This window comes from Thunnus maccoyii, chromosome 2 (genome assembly GCF_910596095.1).
Source record: "Thunnus maccoyii chromosome 2, fThuMac1.1, whole genome shotgun sequence".
NCBI classification, from domain to species: domain Eukaryota; kingdom Metazoa; phylum Chordata; class Actinopteri; order Scombriformes; family Scombridae; genus Thunnus; species Thunnus maccoyii.
Genome location: NC_056534.1, coordinates 30,164,576 through 30,192,218, shown reverse-complemented (window position 1 = coordinate 30,192,218; position 27,643 = coordinate 30,164,576). Strand labels below are relative to the sequence as shown.

At 40.0% G+C, this 27,643-nt stretch overlaps 1 protein-coding gene across 4 annotated transcripts; it reads right to left on the bottom strand.

Moving 5' to 3' along the window:
- Positions 1-6,686: 6,686 nt before the first annotated feature.
- Positions 6,687-27,558, bottom strand: nt5c2b (5'-nucleotidase, cytosolic IIb). Of its 4 annotated transcripts, XM_042395867.1 has the most exons (19): positions 26,738-26,831; positions 26,313-26,435; positions 25,097-25,216; positions 20,008-20,081; positions 13,951-14,068; positions 13,575-13,670; positions 13,331-13,422; positions 13,081-13,138; positions 12,363-12,456; positions 10,913-10,966; positions 10,645-10,728; positions 10,367-10,408; positions 10,114-10,221; positions 9,639-9,705; positions 9,355-9,525; positions 8,889-8,940; positions 8,490-8,550; positions 7,986-8,162; positions 6,687-7,139 (listed from the first exon to the last, which is right to left on the bottom strand). In XM_042395867.1, the coding sequence occupies exons 3-19, from the start codon at positions 25,195-25,197 to the stop codon at positions 6,870-6,872; spliced, it is 1,719 nt and encodes a 572-aa protein (XP_042251801.1). In that variant the 5' UTR covers positions 25,198-25,216; positions 26,313-26,435; positions 26,738-26,831; the 3' UTR covers positions 6,687-6,869. The 4 variants fall into 4 exon arrangements, with proteins under 4 accessions (XP_042251801.1, XP_042251795.1, XP_042251816.1 ...); XM_042395861.1 differs by lacking the exons at positions 26,313-26,435; positions 26,738-26,831 and adding an exon at positions 27,315-27,558; XM_042395882.1 differs by lacking the exons at positions 26,313-26,435; positions 26,738-26,831 and adding an exon at positions 26,881-27,302.
- Positions 27,559-27,643: the final 85 nt, after the last annotated feature.

Sequence of the window (27,643 nt, the reverse complement as noted above, 5' to 3'; positions counted from 1 at the left end):
CCACAGTGTAGTGCGGGGGGGTGGGGTGGGGGTGGGGGTTACTGGGTGGCGGGGTGTGTGAAAGTGCCGACACGGTACCTTTGCATGTGGAGGTTATGTGTCTTATATTTTTTTTTTGCCAATTTTACGCATAATCAAACTTGATAATTGCACAGTATTAATGACCTCATCTAACATGTTGAGCATCATCAACGTCACAAAAAGCAACCTCGACATTAAACGTGTCCATGAATGATACACAGCTTTGCTTTTCCACTGTTTATGTGTGAACGTGTTTTTTTTTTTCTTTTGTTGTTGTTGTTGGTTTTTTTTGGGTTTTTTTTGTTTTTTGTTCTTTTTGGACGTATGGTAGTTGCATGTGTGTGTGTGTGTCTTCAAAACATTCGAGTCGCTCAGTTTATTAAGGATATTTTTTTTGTGACAGCAGTGAATGTGAGAGAGACTAGATTTGTTTTGGCTCCCATCACAATTTAGTGCATAATAATTCTTGAGTTAATTCGGATCAAAATCTAAAACTGTTGTGGCTGCTATTAAAGAGAGACATTTATATTGCTTTCCTTTTATCTTAGACATACTGTATTTGTTTATTTCTTTCACAATTTCACAAACACAGACAGTTAAAGAAATCATCTGACATTTTGGGAGCTACACATATTCGCTTTCTTAAAGAGTTAGATGAGAAGATGGACACCACTCTGATATCTGTCCAGGCTAGTAGCCGGTTAGCTTAGCCTAGCATAAAGATTAGAAGCGGTCAGAAACAGCTAGCCTGGTATTGTTAGGTTTTTGGGGGGTTTTTTCTACCAGCACCTCACTAAGTATTCCAGGAAATGGCCAAGATATGATAAACACTTTTACACTTTCACTTTTACTTTTTTTGAAAGGGGAGGGGTTCTCAATTGGTTGCAATCTGCAACCTCACCACTAGATGCCACTAAATCCAACACACTGGTCCTTTAAGCGCACACACATAAGAGTGACACATCAATCTTCTCATTTACCTCTCAGCAAGAAAGCCAATACGCCTATTTCCCAAAATGTTGAACTATTCAATAGACTTTTTTGCTTTTTTTTTTCCTTCATGACTTTCTTGCCCACATTATTTTACCTCATAAAGACAAGAATGACTTTTAAGATGCTGTATGTGTGCTTGAATTTTTCTTAGTTTAGAACATTTCTGTTTACTTCATATCAGTAGGGGTGTAGGTTTTAACTCCTTAACTATGAAATGATTTTGATTCCACTTCCAAGCCTGTTTATTAACTTTATATTTACTGTATGCTGGCAGTTTTTAAGCAACCTTTCAGGCAGCATCAATGTCCTGAAGCTGAATCTGTCATTCTTTTAACACTCAGTTGCAGTTTGTAACCACTGGTGGTCGCTGTTTCCACATGTAATTCAATGTGTGTGTGTGTGCTCTACAAGCAGCCCTTCCATCTGTTCAGCCACCCAGGGGGCGTCCCTGTTGTGTAACCAGACATAAGAGTATGTCTGCATTGTTTGCAGCTGTTTTCGCTGTTGTTTATTGTTTACTTGAAAGTGCTCCTATGCAGCAGACCAGCATTGCTCTGCAGGGACAATCACTCCAGAGATAAAGCAATGGATACTGTAAGATTGTGCTTGTGACATTCATCAGTGCCTGACGTGAGGACAGGAAGCATGATGATAATTCAAACGTCCAAACGTACAATAGGAATCACTGGAGGAAGCATCAGCTGTAACTGGGTTATTTTAATCATCTGTAATACACCACACAAGCATGCCGTGCTGTCTTTATCTCTCACAGTCTCTCTCCCCTGACAAACACAGATCATCATCCTTCCATTATGTGAATGCTTTGCAGGCCGTATGTTTAACTGGTCTTTTGTCCATCCCAATGCTGCTACTGTGTGCTGTCCATAATGCTTCTTCTACCTGAAGACAACATTCCCATTGCCTCCTCCAGCTGGTGGTTTAATAAAGAAGTGAATGATTAACAGAAAGACCGTTGGTGGCTGAATGTTCTCAATCTAAAGCGTTGACTCTTGAGATCTGTTACTTCTTAACATTTTCTAATTAGAAAAGCTTTAGCAATAAAAACAGCAGGTTGAATTTCTTCTTAATTATATTTGCACATTTTTTTATCACACAAGAGTAGTGCAACAATAGCAGTTAAAGCAAGACTATGTGACTTTTGAATGGAAAAAAAGCTTCTCTATCTCTCTCTTACATGGTGTCTGGTATGACCAGTAGCTTATGGTGGCTTTAACTTCAAATAGAAATTGCTGTGTAACTGATATTACTCAGTCAGTTTGCTGACTTCATGACTCTTCACTGCTTGTGCTACTGATAATATAATTATCTAATTATATATCTAATTATCCCATAATTGTCACTTATGGCCACAGCAGCTGCTGTTGAGCTAAAGATGCTAAAGTGTAGTATTACTGTAAACCAACAGAAATGCAACAACCTTGCCCAGTTAGTCATGTCAAAAAAGAGGCAACTGATAGGTCAGGCAACATAGATTAAAAAAATATTGTGTGTTATTAATGAATATTCATTTATACATTCATACAATATAAAAATATATGAATATGTTCAGTGTTTGTTGGTCATCTGCAAATGCTGAGTCAAGAAATGCTGCTGCAGTACACACTGGCTCCTGATGTGTGAAGATGGCCTGTACTGTGACTGTGTGTGTGTGTGTGTGTTAAACCATTACATAATATTCAACTCTTACCGCAGTGAATTAATAGAACGGACGTGTAATTAAAGTTTTTGAGCCAAGGAGGTCGTTTACTTTCATTATGACTCGCTCCTAACACTCCCACCCACATATTGTGCCGCTCATGTTTTAATCACAACGATTTGTCACTGTTATCCTCGAATTCAGCATGAGATGCATCATTAGCATCAGTTATTACACAAGTCTTAGGACAATGAAAACATCAACTTTTACAAGTATCCACAGCCTCTTTGTCTTTCTGTTTGGTCAACATGATCCGTGGTTGCAGGGCCAGATTAACCTATAGGGGCCAGTGCGTATGTATTGGTTAGTAATTATCAATTTGTTTGGGTTAATGCAATTTAACATACTGCATATTTACATAGGAATGTTCATCATGTAAGCGCAATATAAAGTATATTTAGCTTTAGTATATACTTAGCCTAAAGTATAAAGCCTTAAAAAGAAATTATAACTCGGGGCCCTCTACAAAATGGGACTTTACGATTAGGCAATAATGCAGGTGAGGCCCCTATCATTTGTGTTTCATTATTAATAAACAAATTTGCAATTAATTGAATTACCACAAACTTACTGCCCCAAAGGTGAATCTTGAGGGTCAGGAGCCCTGCAGCAGCTGCACACTTTGGTCTTTCTCAATGAAAACAGGACAAGAAAAGTATGAAAAACTATCTTTATTCTACATTTTTATGTAATTTACCTCAATGTACAGTCTGTAGGATAAATTCTGGAAACAAATAAAACACTGTTCAGAAGAACACGAATTGATATGCATAACACAAAAGATTACCATAGTTTAGAAAATGAAAGGTGACTGGTTTTGGCACCTGTTGTTAGAGTGGATGCATTGTGGGCATCACGACAATTACAAAAAAAAAAAAAAAGAAAAGAAAAAAAAAAATCTTCTAAAGCACTGTAACCTGTTCACCAGACTTTAGTAAGTCCAACGTCTGAGTGACAGACCTCTGTGATACTGTAGAAAAGTTAACGAAAAAATGTTATTTGGAAAAAAAATATATAATAAGGAAAGGAAATGGAAAGGTCTATTTACAGTTGTGTAAACCAAGACCATTTAAAAACACTAGCTTAGAAAAATAAAAATAACCCCATGGTGTTGATTACAAGTAACATTTTAGTACTGAACATGCCATTCACATTTCCCTTCATTGTAAGTTTTCTTTTTTTTTTTTTTACAGGTTTACAGTTTTTTCTTCCTGTGTAAACTACAATGACAAAAGTCCAAAAAGCTTTTCCAAAAAAAAAAAAAAAAAAAAAAAAGATGCAGTCAACATAGAAGCAAAACCAATGCTACCATCACCACCTCAGCAGAACAGATATGCTTGTTATTTCCACATGCATACGCATATTATGCAAAGAAAAAAAAACAGTTGACCATTTCTTAGTAGCGATGCAGCTGCCTCATGTAGCAAATCCAGTCATCCTATGTTCAAGACACAAATCAAAATTGAGAATACAAATATTTCATTTGTAAAAAAAAAAAGAAAAAGAAAAAGATAATATGTTTCTAAATTTTCTTACTTGAATTGAGACATAAAGTGAAACACAACTTCCTCCACGTCACAACAAGCCAAACTGAAATGATGCTAAAAAAAAAAAAAAAGAGTTGACGGCATGTTCCTTCCCTTTTCTGGCCAACATCAAAGGGCCGATCCCACACGAACACGACTGATACAACATGTCATGACTAAATATAAGATGAAAGTAACATTTACGTACATGATACACAAGACGTTAAAAAAAAAAAAAGGAAAGAGTACAAAGATCAGGTCACATTGATTGAACTTGAGCTCCTGGCAGCTCTCTTGGAGAAGTTCTGACAAAGTTTGAAACAGTTTTGGTTATTTCACATGAAAGATTTCTGGTTTTTTCGCTGTGCTCTTCTCGCTGGTTTTAAAATGGGCGGGGCTCAGTAGGAAAAGAGGTCACGTACTTCTGTGATTCTGATTTAGTAACATCTGTATCAGAGTGTGATGACACTTGGTGGGTCGTTTGGTCACTTTCAATGAAATCAAACCAAACTTGAGAGTCATTAATATATAAAACTCAGAGATCTACTAGTAACAGCTACAGTAGAAGCAACACTATAATAAAAACGGTCAATTCACAGCGTTGAGGCGCCCGACAGACGAGTGTTGTACACATACGCCTCCTCCGCACAGCCTCGCGCACGATGTGATCGACCGGGATGAAGCAGACATCTCCTCAGCAGATGAAAACACAGAAGTGAAGGCAGCTAAGCTAATCACAGTTTGAAGCCAGTTAGACCGAACGAACTGAGCTTCACGCATCCTAAAAAAGCCTCATTTCCTTGCATACGGAGGCCACTTGCACACTGCTAGTACATGACAAAAATCACTTCACACATCTTGAGATCTCAAAGCAACTTGAACTGGACAAAGCTGTCTTGTATTGTATATCCCCTGTATCAAAACCAACCCCTCTTGAAATACAATAATCAAGTTTCTTGTTTAACCGAGTTGAAAAATACTGCATGTTAGCTGCTCGTGGCGTTAAACCATGAACCATGATGGCTATTTACAGAAGCACTACTTTAGGGTTGTCATAGAGACTATTGGCATGTAATACAGTTACAGTACTATGTCCTCATTGTTGCTTGGTAACCAAATATCAGTTCAACAAAGCCGTGTGCCACATGTTCTCTCAACCAAACTTCAAACAAAAAAAAAAAAAAAGAAGAAAAAAAAAGAAAAAGCATCTGGTTCTTGATCGGTTTAAACGCCGGCTTGTGCTTCAGTTTAGCTCACCGTCACTCAGGATGCTACTTGTCCGAGTGAGTCTACTTTGGCAGATACACACACACAGATTCACAAACACACACACACACACCCTTGCATACTTGGACAAGTTAGAACAAGTACCCCTCTATAATGACGAGACAAAATGAAACAAAACTAATCGAATGTTGTTCCCATGTTGCATTTAAAAAAAAAAAAAAAAAAAAAAGTCTGTTGTAATGTTTGCATCTTCTTTCGGCTCCGGAACTTAAAAAGTGTTTTTCGGGTCGGTCTTAAGTGAATACTGTGTCAGCAAGGCTAGTTTACAGTCTACAGTCAGTCCAAAACTAGGTCTTCAAAGACAGCTTATAAAAAAACATCATGAAATATAGTGTGTTTACTCGAGTGTGTGTTTGACTGGAAAAAAATAATACAGAAATCAAATCAATTACAAAACCATGAATGTTTCTTTCTTTTTTTTTCTATAAATGAAGCTAGGAAAAGTTGGGTTTTAGCAGACCAATCATGCATACAGTCTTCTGACAGTCATATGATCTGTCTCGCTACTGGTCCTTTATACTTTTCTCAGAAACCTCCAGTATATATGTATGTATGTGTATGTATGTGTATGTGTGTGTGTGGTTTACTTAAAGGTGCAGTGTGTAGAATTTAGTGGCATCTAGCTGGTTGGACTCGGCAGAAATGGAATATAATATTCAGAAGTATGTTTTGATTAGTTTATAATCACCTGAAAATAAGAATTGTGTTTTTGTTACCTTAGAATGAGCCCTTTATATCTACACAGGAAGCGGGTCCTCTTCAATGGAGCCCGCCATGTTGCACCACCATGTTTCTACGGTAGCCCAGAACAGACAAACCAAATGCTGGCTCTAGAGAGGGCCTTTTGTGTTTTTTGCGGCCACCGTAGGTTCTCCTACACGCTTGGAAGGGGAGGGTGAGGGCGAGGTATTCAGTTGGTTGCAGTCTGCAACCTCACTGCTAGATGCCACTAAATCCTACACACTGGTCCTTTAAATCACTTTTGGGGTATTTACATAGACTTACATTCATTTTCTGGAGACCTACCCTAACCTTAACCACTGACCCAAAAATCAGCGTTTTACCAACTGGGGACACAGCTTTTGTCCCCAGTTGCACAAACTGACACCAATTAACTGGTCTTAAGTCTGGTGTATGTCCCTGAAAGTGACTTACATCATACACACACACACACACACACACACACACACACACACACACACACAGAGGAGAGGTTTTTCCTCCCTGCCTCACTTTGAGAGAGATCACTACCCAACTCTACAGGGAAACATACAGTAAGGCGGCAGGAACAGGAGCGTGGCTCTCTTCTTTAAGCGTGCAGTTTATTACTCTTCTTCTTCCTCCTCCTCCTCTTCTTCCTCCTCCTCCTCCTCTTCTTCTTCCTCATCGTCGTCCTCGTCGTGGCAGTGAGTGATCTCCTGTGGAGTCTGGGGGAACAGGTTGGGAGGTTTGATCTCGCTGAAGGAGCGGGTCAACTGGTTGCGTTTGCACTCCAGGTCTTTGCAGTCGCTGCAGTGGGTGCGGTTGCGTGTGGCCAGCGGTGACTCGGTGTCGATGTCCACGTGGGTGTGCTCTACTGTTGACTCATGAGGCATCTGGGGAGGACAAGATGGGTGGCCAACCATTAGTACAGTTTATCTGACTGTCTGATGCTGATAAGTTGTACTTTGCTATCATCTAAGTTGATGGTGAGTTGAGGAGGGATGTTTGAGAATTTCTCATGTTTTCACAGAAAGAAACAGATGTTGAGAAGGATCTTGCAGCATAAAACTTTCTCCATAAAGAATATTTGAAATGAAACATTTGAAGAAGTCATTGTTTGGTTGATCGTGGCAAACTGTGGAGGCTAAATTAAAATCTAGACTTCTATTATTCCTGCAAAATGTCATTTGTAGTAATAAAAAAAACTAGTATATATTGGTTTCTGTCAGAGGTATAATACACAAATAAACTGTATGATGAGAACTGTTCTCTATAGAGCTTCTGCTGACTGGAATCTGCTCCCCACAGACATGAGACACACCAAAAAGTCACTAAAACAAAAATTGATGAATCTCACGTAGATGTTTCAATTATTGTGGTTTTGAAACCTTATTGATTATTTTTACTTTCCATCTTGACAATTTAGTTTTTGTTTTTATTGTCTACCTTTCCATATATATCACTTCTTTTCTGGTATTTGTTTCTCTTGTTTTATTGATCAATGCCATTTAAAAAATTGTTATTTGTTTTCTTGTAGCTCTTTTTATGTGGACCCCAGGAAAGCTAGTGACCACTTTCGGAAGCGAATGGGGATCCAAATAAAGAAGGAACTCATGTCCAAAAAAAAAAGCCATAACCTATGATGAGGAAGGGCCACACACCAAAAAAACCCCACAAATGAGTCTGGTTTACAGTCTTGGTATGAAACAAGACATTGAGATATTCACTCAGATGCTCACCAGCACGTGTGCGGCTCTGAAGAGGTAGCTGAATGGATAGTACAGCAGGTTGATGAAGGAGGCTGCGTACAGGTCGGCGTAGCGCATCACTTGGGAGGCAAACAGGGTCTGTCTGGAGCCGCTGCGGAAAAGGCTACCCATCATGCCGTAGCACATATCCATGTCGTGTGTTACTTTCTAAAAGGAAAGAAGGAAAAGAGGAAGACACCGGTGAGCCTGATGATGATGTTTGGAGCCAAAGGAATTCAGCTTGTCCTTGATTTTTGATTTCAAAATAATGCCAATAACAGTAGATATATCAAACTACTTCCACTAGTTACTAATCTAACTCTAAACAGTATAGTATCTAAAATTGGGGCGTTGGTGTGGTTATTCATTAATATGACAGCACTGAGGGAGAACAATCTTTCTATTGTTCTGTTCCGACATCAAACAGCGACTTTCCCTGCAGCCGTGTGGACAGGTCTCTTGTTGTCATAGCAATGGAGGTGATTAAGGCCGTACCTTGACTCTTCTCTGAATAGTGCTGATGTCTGGCCTCTCGTTACTGCTGCTGTCCAGATGTCTGAGGAAGGACAGGGAGAAAGACGGAGAAGACAAGAGAGTGTGTGGGGGAGGGTGAGGGTGGAGGGATATTGATATCACTCTGCTGAAAGGTAATGTGTCAAAAACGATGGTGCAACAGCGAGCTGCGCCAGGCTATAAATAACGTCAGTGCACCCGGTTATCAGCTCCTTTAGACTTTACCCTATTGAGCCTGTTCTCTCTCAAACACACGCTCACATGCATGCAAACAAAAAGCAAAGAATAGCTGAATTGGGGCAAGGGATGGTGATGAGGAGGGAGGTGGGATATAGTGAGGTGAGGGGGGAAAAAAAAGCAGCTTAAGGTCATAGTACTTACTTGTAGAGTTCTGCCAAGAAAATGTCCAGGCCTTGCAGTTCTTCGAATAATGCTGGAAAACACAAAAAGGAAGTGAATCTCTGTCTGCTCACTAATATTTATAGTACTTATACAGTGTTCTGGCTTTCGTTAGCCAGAATCATTCATGATTCTGTGAATGTGAGATGTGTGAGTGTAACTATCAAGTGTCAGTTTTGACTTTGCACTTACTGATTATACAGAATCATCTGTATCACATTTTGCTAATATGCGACTCATGCTTTTTCTCAAACTCGCAGGTTTGACATTGCAGCTGCTGTTCTAGGTCGGGTCCCTGTTGAGACTGTTTTCTAATGCCGGTGGGACTGCAGTACTTGGGATAGAATAAGGCTAACTGGCTGCACTAGTGTATGAGTGAATGCACTTCGAATTTATCACTATGTCACTGTGTTTGTGTATTTCCGTGCGTCTGCGTGTGCAGACTCACAGCTCTTGTCGGTCCACACGTGCAGCTCCTGGGCCAGCTCGGGTATGACCAGGAAGGTCCTCCAGCCTTGACGTTTCTTGGACTTGAGGATGTCTCCGAAGATATGGTCCCCGATGTACACGATGTCCTTCCCCTTGGCCCCCAGCAAGTCGCACACGATGTCTGAAGAACCTACGGGACAATGACTTGACATTACACATCGCGTGTAATGGAAAAATCTATTCAGTTCCACCAACAGACGACTAAACTATGAGATACAGGAAAAGAAACTGTATCAGTCTTACCTCCAGAGTAGACTATACCATGCTGCAGAGGTCCTGTGTAGGTTCCTATCTTTAGACGCCCTGTTGTCTGAAATGAAGAGAAAATACATGTAACATGGTACAAGAAGGCATGTAAAGCAATAATGGAAGCACTTTCCAATCTGACAGATGGTTATAAGTGATTTTGTTGCTAACCTGCATAAATACCAGTCTTTCACAACAGAGAATTTTTTTTTTTCAAATTTACATCATCTCCACTCTGGATTGGATCAGAAATCAGAAACAGCAGCATATTTAGAAAATCTATAGGACTGAACAGCTGCTGTGTACATAAACTGTATACATGCTTATAAATGCATAAATCAGAATAAAATAAGGACTGGCAGCAGTTTAAAATGCTGACATGCAATAGGGCTTCAATTCTGGATATGCCAGCGTTCAGATGCAGTGCAGTTATTAGTAACATGTTCTCTGTCCCAGCTGTGTGTCTGCTCACCGTGTCGACTTGTCTGAGCACCGTACCCTCAGCGAAAAACAGAGGCTTCCTGGCGTCCACCAGGATCAGATCAAAGTAGGACTGCCAGGGCCGGTGGGAGGTCCCGGGCTGTGGGGGATAGAAACACACACACATACACACACACACAATGCAAATATGAACATAAAAACACTTCTTTTATCTTCACAAGCATACAGTACTCGACGAATTTAGAGTGTGATCAAAGGGAAAGGAAAAATAATACCTATCTTACCTTGGGGCCATGGGGGAAGTCAAACAGGTAAGTCATGATTTTCTGTGAGAACACAACACACAGTCAAATGAAACTCAGCAGTGTTGTGACCTAATACATGTTAGTGCTGCCAACAGTCTTGCAGCAATTCCAAGAAATGCATGTGCATGTTTTTCCCCCCGAGGAGTTTATTCAAGAGATACTTATTTATTCATCATACCTGTATTACCACTTCAACTCTTAACTGCCCTAATTACGGTTTTCCCCTGAGAAGTGAAGCTTGCGAGCGCATTACTTACATCAGTGTATTTGTAGTCACTGTTGGTAGCCAAGAAAACCTTGGCTACTTCATTCATTCTGCTGAGGAGAAGAGGCAGCTTTCCCTGGTGGGAACAGAGAGGAAAAAAAAGAAAGAAAAAGACTGAAGCGCCGAGAATCTTTACAAATCAGTCTCTTCAGAGATTAAAACAAGAATGTGTGACACTAAGTGTGTGTGTGTGTGTGTGTGTGTGTGTGTTCTCTTTCACAGTGCACTTGTAGCATCCTTGATGAATACAAACTACTTACATCTTTCACCACATACTTATCCAAGTTCTCAACCGTCTTCTCCTTCAGAGTACCCTGAAATGTAAGACGAGGAGAAATCAATCCATTCAGTAACAATCAGTGAGCTGAGTCAAAGGCCCCGCATCTTCCTCTAAACACTACTTGTTTTGCCATGAAGGATTTCTCAGTGTATCATTGTCGAACATCGAATCAAAATGATGAGACTAAAAAGAAATCTTTGCTCTTCAGTTCAATGGATCTGACAGCAAAACCTGATGTCTATCAACAATGCTTTAGAAGGCTATTTTTTCTATATCAGTGTCTTGTTGTCTAACGTTGCCCAGAAAGATACAAACCAAACCACAAACTGGTAGCATAGAAAGAATGTACAGTGAGTTTTTGCCTCTAGGTAGGGCCTACAGATGACAAACGTAGGTCAGTCAGTCCATCTAACACCTGCTAGCCACCTTGGTTCACTTTAATTGAACTCTGGTATATTTTCCCGTTTAGTTCAGTTCATTGAGGCTTGTGTGAAAGATGTCGATCACACCCTGGTGTGGACTAAACATCTGGACTGAGACTGCCTGAAAAAGACTGCCTGTTTCTTGATGTGAAAGCAAAGCAGACAACCATGGTAATTTATTTTAAACATGTTAAAATAAAATATATTGGCAATGAAACAAAAACAGAAAATAACAGCAAAGCCACACAAATAATGACCTTTCAATGTTCCAAAAGGCCCTTTTTTTTAATTTTTTAAGTTTCTTTTTTACTTCATGTGGTAACATGTGTGAGTCACCATATGAGTGAAGGGATTTTCCTTGATACATCAGAAAGTGAAAATGAGTTAAACCAGTGGTGTACATGTGTCCTACTCCATATATTTTAGCAGTTCCCCAACAAAAAATTGAGAGAAAGGTGGCTAGTGACTATCAATAACTATCTCCATCATTCAACTGTCCCTTTCTCTGGTGTCGTCACTATTTGGTCCAGTGTGATCTATTAGATCCAGTTGCAGTCTTTACTAATTATGGTCAGTTATTTCCTCGTGAGAGGACACCAGAGAACATGAACAAACACACAAGAAGCAATAAAGTGCAGCATGACTTGCTGTCAGTCACTGGAATTAGATTTCCTCACGTGGGTCAGTGATCCCTGATGATGTAAGCATGACCCCTGCCACAACTGTCCAGTAAATGATTTACCTGTCAGTCTTTATGACCTCAAGCTTACAGCTCTTCATCATTTGTAAAAAGCCAGTGCAAACACAAACTGGGCTACCCTGAAAGTTTTCCACTTGTGCGAGGTGTATCAAAATCTAAAGGGCAGTTTGCCACAAGCTCTGAGCATATTATTATATACATGTCTAGGAGACGGGAGCACGAGCAGCACCTAGGTATAAGTGTGAACGGCTATATGTATATGAAGCACACACATAGTGTTAAAACCACAACCGTCAAAGACGTCTTACCTTGAAGTGGACCCAGTCGACGGCGTCGCGGACGTCCTGGAACATGCTCTTATAGGACATGAAGAGGTCGCCGTCCTTGAAGCCAGTTTCACAGCTGGGGGAGAGGAGCAGAGACACACACGTACACAGCCGTCGCACAGGCCACATCTTTACAGAACGTTTTCAAAAACATGACATTTGTTTTTTGTTTGCTTTTAAATGGGATAGCCTTCCCTTGTTGGAGGGGTCCCCAGCCAAACAGGAAAGCATTCTCCCCCTAAAAGACCAACAACCAGGTTTCAGAGGACAAAGGACATGCAGCCATTCCAGATTACATTCTCAACAAATTTACAGGCCATTGTATCTTCACCTTATAGTAACATTTAATAAATTACCTCATAGCTATATCAATATGTCATTCTCTAGAAATAGTTAGTAAAAAAACGTTTTTCATTTCTGTCTCATTCTGATAAGAATCCATGCTCTTGTATAATTAGTAGTGGCAGAGATTAATAAATCACTGTTACAGGAAAAGTAAAGTAGACGGATTCTTTGACTGAGCTGCCGTTTGATTTTTTCATTTTTACAAAATTAGCTGAGATTAGCAATTGAGGCACCTGGACCCTCCCATGCTGTAGGGCTTGTTCTTGACCCAGATTGGCTTGCAACTGTCTTTGTGTCACCATGCGGTGCCCAGAAACTTGTTGCATGACAGATAGTGTGACTAACAATTGCTTACCTTGTGTATCTGTCACAATTGGAGAAGAAATCCACTAGGCAGGCAAAGAGGTAGGTCTCTTTAAAGAAGACGGGAAAAAATGGAGAGCAGGAGTCAGTATTGAAGCAGCTTGATCAAACTTGTCTTCAACCTTTTAAGCCTCCCTCAGAGTAATAGCCAGCATTTAATCTGCTAAAAAGCCCTGCGTTACAGATTTAATTTCTCTTAAATTGTCCCACAGTATTCTCTTTCATCTTCAAAAAGACCTCACCTGGCAGGTTGAAGAGTGTGTTAAGGATATAAAAACGCTCTGTATCATCCCTCTGGATGAACTTGTTTGGGTACCGCTCTCGGATCTCAGGGCTGAGGAGACAGAGAACGCTTTCAGATGATCTTGGTGGTCTCTCTTTTGCTCACACACACGTGTAATAACAATTAAAAAACATGGCAAATTGTATTGTGTGAAATCTGTCTCGAAGATACATCAATAGCAGAAGAATGCTGGAAACACTCACCCTCTGAGGAAGTTGAATCCATGGACACACACCAGTATATTACCGTAGGCATCAACCTTCAACAGGTTTCCATACATGGTGTCAAACACAAGGCCCCTGAAAGTAGGAAGAAGAAGAATTAAAAAAACATTTCTAACTTATTTCATGATCATGATTTTCTTCATTTTAACTGCTAATCAGAATAGACCAAAAAATCAAATTTAGACTGGAGCTGAACTTTGAGCAGTTCCCTTATACTAGCTATATCCACTGAGGCTAAAAGGTTAAAGGGACTAAAATCAGAAGAGATGAGGTGATGGAAGCAGCAGTTGGCCTTTAACGTGATTGTCATCGTCACCATCATCATGTCTGTGTAGCGGGATGTGATTGGTCTGACCTGGTGGGAAAGGATGGATCGTAGACAAAGCTCAGCAGCTCCTGGGGGTAACCGATGGAAACCAGTCGTTCCACTGTGAGCTCAAAACCTAGTGACTCGTACTCTGGTGACTTGTACACTGGAAATGAAAAACACACACACACAAAATTAGTTTACCAAAATTTACCGACTGAACCGCAGCATTCCCCATCATAACAATCACACATACAGTATAATGCAAAAATCATGTTGGGCTCTGGAAACCTGAGATGAGAATTTGGAGTCTTTTTAAACATGATATGAAAAATGAAACAACAAATAAATGAACATTACACAACAGTTGCAGCGTGGGCTACTCAGCACTAAACACAAACAGATGAAAATGTGGGAATGTCATCATTTAGAAGGTATTGATCATAAACCAAAGTATTGGAAAAAAATTAAAGTTTTGACCTGAGGTTTGAACAAAGTTACTACAATTCAAATCAACAACTGACTGACATTTGGTCCTTCAAGTCAAAACCGTTATCATGGCTAAAAATTTAAGGTGAAATTTTAGTTATATACAGTTATAATGAATAGGTGCACAGATTCTCATCAATTATACTGGTATCTGTGTTTGTGTGGAGGTCGCAGAGCACATGGCAAACATGTCAAATTTACATAAACACTGTAGGATGTGTACACCTGAGGAGCGTGACCTGTGGGTGAAGCTGTAATTACACAGCAAACAAACTTTGATTAGAGGTGACACACACCCGGTGGACCTCACTCATGTTACACAACATGTACGTGTGACTTTTTCCAAGGCTACCTCATCCACTTAAGACTCTGTGGTGTTGTCTCAGTATTTTGATAACAACATGTTCTAACTCTCCTGTGAACCCTCTCCCTCCTCACACACACACAGACACACACACACACACACACACACACAGACACACACACACACACACGCCCCCACTGCCCTTCTCTTCCCTCAACAACGGCCTGGATGTTCCGCACGCAAATCCACAAAGAAACTGGATCAGGCGTGAAAATGAAAAATCACTCAACTTTCAGCAGCAGCTCTAATGAGCCCTGCTGAGACCAACGAGCCCGCACCCTGTCACCGCCAGAGCCGGATATTTACCCCCGGAGCCATACCAAAACCTAAGCGGGGGTGAGCTTTGAAAATAAGAACGCAGATTGATGCTAGGCTCCGAAACAACTGGCGGAGGATTAAAATGCTATCTGACACTGGGAAAAGAGTATGTCAGATGTTATAAATACAAAACGGAGAATGCACTTGTGTTGTTGCCTGCTTTCTACACTCCCAGTGGGGCTGTGTGAGGCCCCTGGAGGGGAAGAAATATTGGCTGATGTTGCTTGAATAGAGGACAGTTGGTGGGGGAACAGCACTGCAGGACAAACAGGAAAACATCTGTGTCCTACTCTGTTAAAGTGCAGCAAAAAGTGTGTGTGCTTTAGTGATACATTCTGCTTATACACAGAAGCATAATAAATATGCACATACATGTAAATCTTGAGTTCAGTAAAGACCTGTTGCTGAAACCGCTACTCCGTAAGCCTGAGCTTGTTTCTGCATTATAATCACGTAACCTCTTGCAGTTCAGCCCCTCCTCCCTCGCTCTCCTCCCCCCCCCCCCCCGTCGTGTTCTCCCAGCAAACTGAGGAGAGTTTGGGCCTTCTGCCCAGAGCAGTAGCGTACACCAACTAAATTGCCCCCCCCACCCCCTCTTCCCCTCCTCCTCCTCCTCCTCCTCGCTCACTTGTCATATTCCTCTTCCAGCTCTGAGGCGCTACAAAGAAACCTATTTTGAGAGCCGTTTCCCCTCCGTCACCTTTGCTATCATCACTCTCTCTTTCTTTCGTTCACTTTGAAGCTCTGTTCATGTGGTGACCTTAGGGCAGTGTGGGACGTCCCCCCCCCCACCCACACAAACACACACACAAACACACACACACACACACAACTTAGGACACATAAAAGCCCATCTTATTCTAGGTTATATAAAAAGGTGAGTTAGACTGCTTATTTAGGAACAGGAAGTTGTTTTGTGACATAATAAATATGGGAGATTATTGTCAGGCTTTATTGGCACAGTTAAGACACTAACACTACTAAAAAGTGTGGAATCAAACATCCTTAGTGAGTATTTATTAAGACTTTAACACTCAAAAACTGAGCTAATCTGCTTCACCAGGACTGTGCAGGTGAGGTTCAAGCTGAGTTGATTGACAGTGTTGGCGACAGAAGTTAACTAATTTGGATTCAAATAATACTAAATCCTGATTGGTGCACAGAAAATATGTGACATCACCTTTTTTTCCAACTGAGCCCCACCCACTTCAAACCAACAACAAAAGACACAAAATACAGAAAACTCTCATGTGAACCATCAAAACTGTTCAAAAAGTTTTAAGGTCATGAATCATCACGAATGACTTCACTGTTTCCTGTTTTTATTTTGTTCACAGAGGTGAGTTAAATGACATCACAACCACTTCATTATGAAAAACCTGAACAACAAGCCCTCCCTTTTAAAAACATCACTCAGACACATGACACGCTTGGCCTACAGTGTATGCTTTTCACTAGTAATGCTAGACACCTCTCACTATTTCAGATGTTAGACCGCTTGACAGTGGTCTGCGGAGTGACTTACAGATCTGTTCCGACATGAAAGCAACGCATGAGGTTACGGGTCATGGAAAGTTGCGTATTTTAGTAATAAATGTTGTCAACAGATGTCATTGAAAACTCGTGTTTACAGCGTTTCTGTGCAGAGCGGAAATTGTGTGATTGTTACTTAAAATGTCCTTGACTCCCTTGTGTTTCTGTTTTATGGGAGTCCTTGCTCTCCTGCTGTAAGCTCTTCCTCACATTTCTCACGCTGTCATAATGTCCATGTACACACACACATAACACACACGGCCATCTATTTAGAGCTGAGGCGAGAAATGGCCTTAGTTTCAGGGATCTGTTACCTTGTATCCCTGATGAGATTGTTGCCAGATAATTATACTCCCACCGCTCCGATTGCTGAGGTGTGTGTGTGTGTGTGGTGTCTCCACAGAGTTTATAGACCAGGTCACCTAAGGTCAACATGTAATGTACACCCCTCACACACAAGATAAACAACCACGCACACCCTTCTACTAATAGACTACCAAATCCAAATCATATTAAGCGTCCCACACAGAGACTCTATCTGAACCATGTCACATAGCTATCTATATTAGAGGCCAACATCTTAATCGTCTTAATTTATCTGTAGCCACTAATATGCAAATGTAGGTCTTTGTCACAGATTTGTGTGACATTAACAAACACGCTGTGGAAAAATGAGAAAACTTGAGCACAGCCTCGGGGACCTACATTCCAGCCAAAAGTCTGTTGGAAAACTGGGACAAAACTGTGTGTATCTCTCAGTGCAATCTGGTCCTAAATGTGTGTGTTTGAGCAAGATTTTCTGCAGGCTATTATGTGCTCCCTTTTGGAGCACAAAGAACAGATGAGGCAATACTGTCTCATGCAATGTTGATCTAGTTCACAAAATCTTACAAAATCTTATGTGACGTCTGTGATTGTGATAGTAGTGAATGCTCAGCATTAGAGACGTTCAATCAAGAAGCCTTTGGGTGATTTATAAAGATCAATAATTTTATCCTGAGTGCCTCACAGCATCATGAAACAACGGGAGTGAACTGACAGTGTCCAGGCAGTGCTCTATCCACTACGTCTTATCTTGTCCATTATACTATTAATGCTGAAGTTTTAGAGTTTTTTTGCAGCACCATTATAGTGTAATATGTGATATCAGTATGTGTCATTATTTAGTAAATGAAATCTTAAAATATATATTTGTTAATGGATAACAAGACAGAGTAATGTCTGTTCTTGACTAATGCAACTCAAGTTAAATACCCATAAATCATAGTACATCATCACGTTGCACAAAATGATTCATAACACTCAGATTTTAAAAGGCCATGAAAACATATTTTCTCTTTCAGTTTCTTCACTGGTTTGAAGTGAGGCGAAGCTCAGTTAGTTAGTGATGTCACTTTCTGCTGTAAACTAATCAGGATTTAGAAATATTTGAACCAGAATGTAAATCACAGTTGAGGGGTCGTTTGCTTCGGTTTTCAGCGCTGCCAATCAAACGTGACGGAACCACACGGTCAGGGTGAAGCGGGTTATCTGTTGCAGAGTGTGTTTTTTTTTTTTACCTGAACTTAAACTTTGATTTGAACTAATTTAGTCATAAATATTTAATGTTATGGAGAAAAACTTAAGATTTGAAACCAAGCTTTGAGGCGTTTTTTTAAAGGAGTAGTTACCCAACTGATGATAAAACGATTTTACAGTGTATATTGTAATATTACCCAACACAACCAAATGTTCAATATGCCTACATATACTGAGGGAGAATAATAGAAGAGGCACAACTATATCAAATATCTTCATGCTTGTACCATGACTTAGCAAAAGAAACAACAACAAAAAAACCAAGTCTTAACTTCTTTTAGCTAAAATGATACTTATTTTTGGTTAAAAATGTAGCAAATCGAACCCTTACATAAGTATGAACATAGTATCAAGTATTAATCATACAGTTTAGTATGGGCGAGGCTACCATGAGCATGGATTCAGAAGGGGGATTTAACTGTTGACAGGAAGTATGTTTAAGGGGTCCTGATAGACGACCTAAAAGGACTCCTGCCAGCCAATCAGAAATCCGACCTCACAAAACTTTTCGAAACACACATTTCCTGCTTGTGTTTTCTAGTACTTTCTATACTTAGTAACAGTGCTTTTACAGTGCATTTCATAATGACGTCATATTTTGTCCAGATAGTCCCAAGAAAAACTTTTATAGAAAAGCACATACTCTAAACACCATTAACACCTCATAAAAACAAATATGGCATTAGACCAACGCGCTGTGGTCAAGCAGCGTCCGTTCTACGAAACTAGCAGCTCTCTGGAGTTGATGAAGCGCCTCAGTGGTCAAAACCTGAACACCCTCCAAAGATACATGATAGCCACACTTCCAGCAAACATTAACACTTGGTTATGAGCGCCCATAAAGAGTCATGTCAACAGCTGAGCGTCCGTAAAAATCTCCTCTGCACTCTGGACGGGGATACGGCCCTCACGGACAGAGAGAGGGACTTCGAGTGATCCCGGTCCTCTAGGGAGCTGTCACTAGTGAACTCAACAAACAAACGTGACCCGCTTCTCAAAGTCACGAAGATTTATTTTTAGAGACGGAGACCAAAAACTGGAGCTGAGTCACAGAACAAAGTGGCATAAAAAAACATGAGGATAATTTTGGCCCAGTTACTGGTCAGTGGGAAAGAGAACGTCTCCATGAAACCAACTTTGTGTACCAGAGTAATGCTATGCTTAACATTTTGCTATTCTAGTGTTACAGTGTGCTCAATGTGTCACTGGCATTGACCTAAATAATATTTTGGTAGACAACAAGCTGCAGTTCAGAGGGGATGATAGTGACAAATACAGAGTTTCAAAAGAGGGGATACTGTAGATTTTAATATCTACACCAGACACATGAGGTCAAAGGACGTTCAGCAAATACAGATTTGTTTTTTTAACTCCAAAAGGTGAAAAATCACAAAATAAATTACATTTACAAAATCCTTTTTTTCCTGTTTCTGATCAGAAAACCCTTCCATGGATACATTTATACTTCTTATCTCTTTTCTTTTTTTCCAGTCTGGATTTAAGTGACATGTTTATTAGAACTAGTCTACATTATTAATATGGCAACAGAAAGGACAGTCAATTCAAGAATGTATTGTTTAGGATGTCAAACATTGTTAAAAGTTGCCAGAGCCCATAGTGATGTCATACAAGATATTCAATTAAGCAGCAGTTAGTATTTAAAAAGCATTTAAATACTAACATTTAAGCCACCTTAATCAGCAAATGTTTCATATTTCTCCTCAATCCCAATTTTCATATAATTTCTGTGGATCCAGGAATGATTAGTCAGCTGTTTTGTCTCAGCGACGGTGAATAGTTCAGTGAATGTGTACCGGACTCACCTGCTAAAGTGTAATCCATATCAAAGCCGAAGCACTTAATCTTCTCCATTGCCAAGCTTCTGTTGACGAACACTCTAGAGAAAACAAGATAAGTACATGTTTTAGTTGCAATACATACTTACAACAATAACATCAGCATTTATTCCGGCAGACTCAAGAGAAGACACTGTTCTCTGGTCAAAAAAAAATATTCACTTGCTTTTTCACAAACTGAATAGACCGACTATAAACCCAGAAAGTTGGATATAGTGGCTCCATTCAGTAGCAACAATGGGCTGATAATGTGAAAATGTACCAATAAGTGAATGACCAAAAGAGCGACACACGGACTGTTTCTGATTTTGAGTGTGCGACGCACAAATAAGGTTTACACAGGATTGAGCGATCTTGTTTTGCTGCCTATAGAATATTTGGCAAAAATGTGTGTTCACATGGAGGTTATAAGCAGTCATTTGCGTTTAACTTTGGGTATTACTGTTGACTTTAGGAGCCTTTATCAAGAATTCATCCGTGTCAGCAGGTCACTGCATGACTTCTAAAATTAAACAGTGGCCATCAAAGAAAGAGAGTCCAGTAAACTTTAGTACTACTGTTAATGAAAAGACACGAGGTACCGAGAAGAGTGAACACATAGTAGAAGGTTTCATTTAGCAAAGGATAGCCTTTGAAATCAACTGTGAAACGCTACACATTTTTCTGAAACTACTATTTCACAAGTAAACTTGGCATGTTGTTGAGTCTGCCCATTTCATTGGTAACTGGAAGTTACAGAGTGCTTGCTTATCTAGAAACTGACATTTTAGAACATTTCCTCTTCTTGCCAGCCTGGTTTTTAAAAAGAAAGATGTTTGGTTTGAGCTTTTGAATGGCTTGATAAATGAAATGATATATACTGTCAATTGTGAATATATCTTCATTCAGTATTTTTCATAGACCTCCCACGGGCGATAAAGTACTGATTATGATAATTAAGTGCTACCCTCTGTGAATTAGAATTGATATTTTAAACTAAATGTTTAATTTAGTGATATATCATTAATTAATTACAGATTACACAATTCTGCAGCCCTAGAATGAATTTAAGAAACATGAAGTTAAAACTAGATTTTCAGTCATTTAAAAGCGCAAAAGGTCTTCAGTCTGGTGATTGGTAACGTCACAGGAAGCTCTAAAGCTGGTGATGGTAAACCCGACAGACTTAGCCCTGATTGTGACAATCTTCCAGGAAACGGCTCCACTGTCCTGCCTCATAAATCAGTCAGGAGGCTGGAGGTCCACACCGGCCACAGTGATAGACATTGTTTACATAGCCTCGCTGACACGGCTTTCACAGAAAAGACAAGTCACACACTGCTAGCTTAACTTCGACTGCTGGCACAGACCTACAAAGCTTATCTTAACCATCTGTGACTGTGCTGAATGTGTAGCTGTGTTCCCTGATATTTCGACACAAATCAATATTTAGTTATGCTAGAAATAAGACCTAAATCAACTAAACGGTTATCAAAAAGGTCAGACTGAAATAAAAACCAAATTCGGGTCGACCCTTGACTAAACGCAGATGTCTCACAATGACACTCCAAGACAACTAATCCTGTCATTAATCTGTGACAATGACCGCTTCATCTTCACCAATCTCTAAAACATTTGTGAAATACCTTGCTGCAGATCCATAGTGGACGAGTTCCCATTTAGATCTTTGTCCAGAGGAGGACTGGCGATGCATTCTGTGCGAAATTAAACCTCAGTTTGACTCTCCGTTGGTCTGACCTGCTCCAGCAACACAGGGCAGCAGCTCTGGCCCACAAACAATACTCGCCCCCCCCCCCCCTCTCTCTCTTTGCTTTCTTGCCATTCAGAAATTTTCTGACTTGTTGCAAAAATGATTGTGGCTATTCCGCGTCATTCTCTGTTGTTGTGTGCTGTCAGTTAGGGTTGTTGTTGTGCAGCATGATGTTTGTGGGCCCTCAAAGACATCCAGAACAATCACAAGTCAGGTAGAATCAAGCAAGCCCCAGTCCTAAGCTATAGCTGCTTACATTACTGAGATATTACTGGTTGACAGTACAGCTCACAGGGGCAGCAAATTTGACCTTTTATTATACATAAATGTATCATGTGGAAGCAGAGGAAAGCAATTAAATACATGAGTGTGAATTTTAATCACTACAAAATACCCATTTGTTGGAATGTAAATTAGACTGAATTAATGGCATTTAATATTTAACTGTTTTAAGGTTCATAAATCAAGAAAATTCAAGTGTCCAACTTCCCCAAAAAATATATTAAAGATTTCTAGATATGGAAAAATGTTCAGATCTTAAAATTCAAGTCAAGTCGAATCAAGATAATTAAATTGCATTGGTTAACTAACTAACTTAAGGGTAACCAAAGCCTGAGATACATTCAAATAAGGGCCTTTAAACCTCAACACTTTTTTTTAATCTGTGTTTGTGAACTTGAAAAAGAAAAATCAAGTTTTTGAAAAGGAAAAACTTCACTGACAAAATATTTCATTGCTATCTGTTCAGTAGCATTTAATATTGAAGTATTGAGACTTTACGGTCAGGATTTCTCTGCATTTGGTGAGCCTAAGCCTTTACCAGTGAGAGAATTAAATCTAAATCTTTTCTATTTTGTTGACATGACATGTGTTGCTTGTGGGAGTGGATGTAAAGGACGGCCATAAATGATAACTTAAGTAAGCTGGTGCCTCTCCTATGGTCACCTGTATTGACAAAGGGTCGGGTGTAGGGGTGGGTGTAGGGGGTGGGGGTGACTCGATTACTGAATTCAGCCTCGACTTTGGTCCCGCTGACAACAGTATTGCCTAAAATAGCTCACATGGGACACACCACACCTACAAGAGAATCCCTTAACAACTTTTACTTCATCTGAGCGCAGCTGTGCAACAATCTGACAGATTTTTTCCACTGCTGTCTAATCTCATGTAGACAGTGATTCCACTCCATGTGATACAAAGTTTATCTGCGCCGGGCAAAGTCGTCACTCCTCTGCTATGTGATACACAGTTCTCGCTATCAGGCTGCATTGTTTCAGCTGGGCTCTTACCTTGAAGGAATGGTCTGTGTCTGTGAGATAAACAAAAGGTCATCTTTAATGGTCTCTTAAATTTAAAAAAAAAAAGATTAAAATGATCAAACAGCCTCTGTGAATTTAATTAAACAGAACTGCTGTCAAAAATGCACAAATGCATTGTTTCAGCAGGCCCTACACCAACTCTGTATCTGTGTGTGTGTGTGTGTGCAGCTCACAGATAAGTGACAGTTGCATAAACCCTGTGAACATGGCATGTTATATAATGGTATGGAACAACAGCAGAGCCCAGTGGACATACATGTCTTACGCTGAGTTAAACATTGAACAACGCACGTTTTATCTGGCTGCCAGCCAGCATGGCCACAGGGTGTTTCCAGTCAACAGGTAGAGACACAAGTGTGTCTGTATACGGCAAAGCCCCCCCAATCGTGCCATTTAATAAAGCAACTTAAGTGTCAAAACAGTGTAATCTCTATAAATGTGGAGAGCATCATCTCGCCTTTAAGGGGAATCCGAGCTAAACGTGCTTCAGATCCATGCACTCGCTCCTGGGATCTCAACAGTGTGGTGACATTTTGCCACGAGGCGGACAGGAATTTTGCATAACAGCCAGAGAACCACACCCAAGACAGAATGAACTGTCTGTGAAATCAAAGCTAGCAAAAACTGCTTTACAGTATATCATTGCTCAAACTCACTAAGTTAAATGACATGGCTGATTGGGTTTTTTGCAACAGTACATGAGAGGAAATGTGTAATACAGGATGGCAACTACATGAATAAATACATAGTACACAATAATAGGGACACTTAATAATGAATGATTATCAGGTACCTTGCCTTTAGAGCAGTGAGACAGTCTATAATGTTGGGTCAGTGCCAGGAGAGTAAATAATATAGTCTCAATAAGTGGTTGTGCAGTTAGTCAGTGGCATCTTCCTTTGTTAAAGCGAGGAAGGAAGTGAGACAATGTAGAAAATGCACCCACTAGATGTTGCGCAATCGGTGTGGCAGGGAATTCAGTAGGGAATGTGAAATTTGAAAGTTACAGATATTAGCTGAAATATTCTGGTCTTAATGGGAGCTTTTTGAATAAATTTGACTTTTCTGATTGAGTGAAAAAAATTCAGTGAATGCTTCTAATAGCACAGCCATTCATAGTCCATTTGACCCCATTTCTCAAACTGTTCAATGATTAAAGAAACCACAGAACGTATTGGATCAGACTCCATCCAGGCATTAATAACTGAGGTTTAACAGTTTTCTGATGACTAGTGTCTGCACCACAAAATGACCCTTTCTTTTTTGTGTGGTTACCCTACATACAGTCCCTATGCAAATGATTCATTAAAACTCCATTATGAATACAAATTCTGCTGAACAAACGGAAACAGTAATATTACAGTAGGAAATACCGAGGTTCATATTTTGTTATGCATTTTTTTTGTCTTGCCCTCGGGTAAAATCAATCTGTGGGTGGCTGTTGTATCATAAACACGTCTTTATGAAGTTTTGTTGAGACGGTGTTGCAGAGGAAAGGATTCACTCACATAGTTATCTTTGAAGCCACAGATGTTGAGCAAATACTTTGTTTAGAGTCTGTCAAACCTTATCAGTGACCCTTCAGCAAACCTTCTCACTGCTGATGCAGTTGATTCATGTTTGATATTCGCCATCTTAATTTAGGAAATTGCTGCACGTGTTTGTCATTGTTATGACTAATCCATCTGCAAGTTGGGAACCAGTTTAGGCAATGACTGGAATATTTTCATCATGTCGCTTTGACGCTAACAGAATAAAGAGGTGATTGTCAAACCTTTCAGAACATTAGGATTTTTAAATTCCTGCATAGTTACAATCTGGATGTTTTTGCTATTTAAACCACAGTTGTGTTTCACTGTGGAAAGGCTACATTTTTTGCCTCGCTGCACATTTCATATCATAAAATGTTCATGCATCCTATCTAAACATAGTTTCAGGTAATTAGAAAGGTGCCGTTCCTGCCCTCGGACCTCCACGTGTTTCTTACCTGTGATATGGCTCTCTCCTGTATTTTTTCATCGTCAAGCCGTCCATGTTGGCAGGCAAGTCTGCATAGTTCTGCAGTCTGTCACTCCATGAAGTGGTCATCTTTAAAATCTTTCAGTGTCTGCAGAGAAGGGAAGCAGCAAATATGGAGGGGGTTGACATTAAAATGACAGGTCACACAAAAACGGCAGCACAATGCTACAACTTAAAAAAATACTTTTACTTAATACAAAAAAAGACACTTTGATAAATAAATACAACACCAAAACTACCAGTTAAAATTAGAGTGGCAAACTGATTAATCGATTAGTTGATTGACAGAAAATTAATCAGCAACTATTTTGATAATCAATTAATCTTTGTAGTCATTTTTTTTAAGCAAAAATGCCAAAAGACTGAGGTTTTCAACTACTTAAATGTGATGATTTCATGCTTTGCTTTGTCCTACATCATCGTAAGCTGCATATCTTTGGGTTTTAGACTGTTGGTCAGACATAACAAGACATGTGAAGACGTCACCTTTGACTCTGAGAAATTGTAACGTTTTACTATTTTCTGCTATTTTATAGACCAAACAATTAATCAATGAAATAATTGACAGATGTTGCAGCCCTAGTTAAAATAGGGAGGGTACAGTAGTGTATTTTCACGTCATCTTTATTTACCATAGTGATAATTTGGGAAACAAGATAACCTGAATGACAAACACAGTTTCAATCTATCTAATCTGTAACCTTAAAGAAGTTACAACTGTTATTTAAATATATGTGCTGTGCTCAGCATTGCCAGTAAGAAGATAAAAACCGCTGATAAAAATCACAATAGATCCTAAAGGCTTAACTATCACCAGTCAGTTAGGGATTTTCCTGTGATGTTCTTAAACTGCAAATAGAAGTCATGCTGCAGCAGAGGAGGATGGGGCACTGGAGGCATATAAAAACGGTGAGGCCAGTGAGGTCAGTGGGGTTGTTTAAAAAAGACAGAGCAAATATCTGACACTCAACTCTAGTCTGTCTTATGAACAGTGTTACGCTAGTACAGCCTGGCACAAAACAACCCCTCTCCGTTAAATGGCAAAGTCAAAGAACAAAGCCATGAGCGAGACTGAATCAAAATCCCGTGAAAAGATTTAACACAGGGCCGTACTTGCAGTCTATATTTATGACAAGAAAATATAGTGAAGTACTTGTGTGGGTAATTCATCGGCTCAAACATACACGTTGTTCTGCCCTACAGGAATGTAAACCTAGTCTTCCGCTTGTCTTGTTAATGACTTAAGTTGTGTGTTTTTTCTTCCATGCTGATACTATCAGTCTCCTAATGTCACTGGAGAGGCTGGGCTGCAGGGAAGCAAAGACAGAGGTCAGCCTTCTGGCTATAAAGTGCCAACACAAATGCAAATGAGATTCACATGTTGAGACAGAGGAGAACTGTCAACAGGGCCAGAAACACTGCATCTGAGCAATAGATTTACAGGATTGTGAAAGGTATACGAAGACTTCAACATGTTAGATTTTTACATCCTGACGTCTAATGTACAACAGGAATATCTGCTAGAAGTGACACAGCTACCTGATTGCAGTCTTTTCACTGCATTATGTCTTTATAGTTAATTATAGTTTAGCTAATGTCTTTATGACACCTTGGCCCACAGTATGAACTTGGTCCTGTGGGGTCTGAGGGGAGCTCTGGGTCTGGGAAGATTCACAGCTAAGCAGTCAGCAAACCTGCAAACAACTGCGACTGTTAAAAAAAAAAAAAAAAAAAAAAAAAGCAAAACATAACTTGTAACAGGCTTTGTTGCCTCACGTCGACGTTTGCTGCAACAAGACTGCACGTACTGTTCACTCATGTTTAAGATGCTATCTTTGACTATACAGCTTAAATATCAAGAGTTTTAACGACACAGACGGTGAACGCAGAGAGGTTAGCTGAAGCTACTGTCAAAGTGTCTTTACAAGCTAACAGCAAAGAAAAAAAAAACCTTCTTCGCGCGGTGACCGAACAGTTATTTGCTCAACTGTAAAAGCTAGCTAATATCCCGCTAAAACAGCCTCTGTCCTGCTCTGGTTGTCTGACATTGTTGAGAAGGACAGCGCAAAAAGTGATCCGGACAAAGCTAACGGGGTAGCTGGCTTTGATGCAGAAAAAAACAAAAGCCACAAAGTGTCGGTGCAGATTTGACTGCGTTTAGCTGCTACTGGCGTTACTGTACTCACCTCTGAGTTCCTGAATAAAACCACTGCACCGTCAGTTAGTCTGAGCATGCGCCTTGAGCAGTGTGAAAGTCGGAGGAAAGCGCTAATGTGTACAGTAGTCTATATTTCTACAGAAAGCTGCAGTCAGAGCCGTGATGTCTTCACTGTAAAACCAGGCAGCAGATAAGTGTCCCTCCTCTCTCTTTCTCCCAGCTGTTGTTATGAGACATTCAGGGGGCGGTGTTTACTCCTGTCTGTCACGAGGAGGCGGGACTATCTGTAGTCGTGGCATAGACACGTGACCTCTTGCATCTGTTATCAGGAAGGTAACTATTTACTCAAGTACTGTG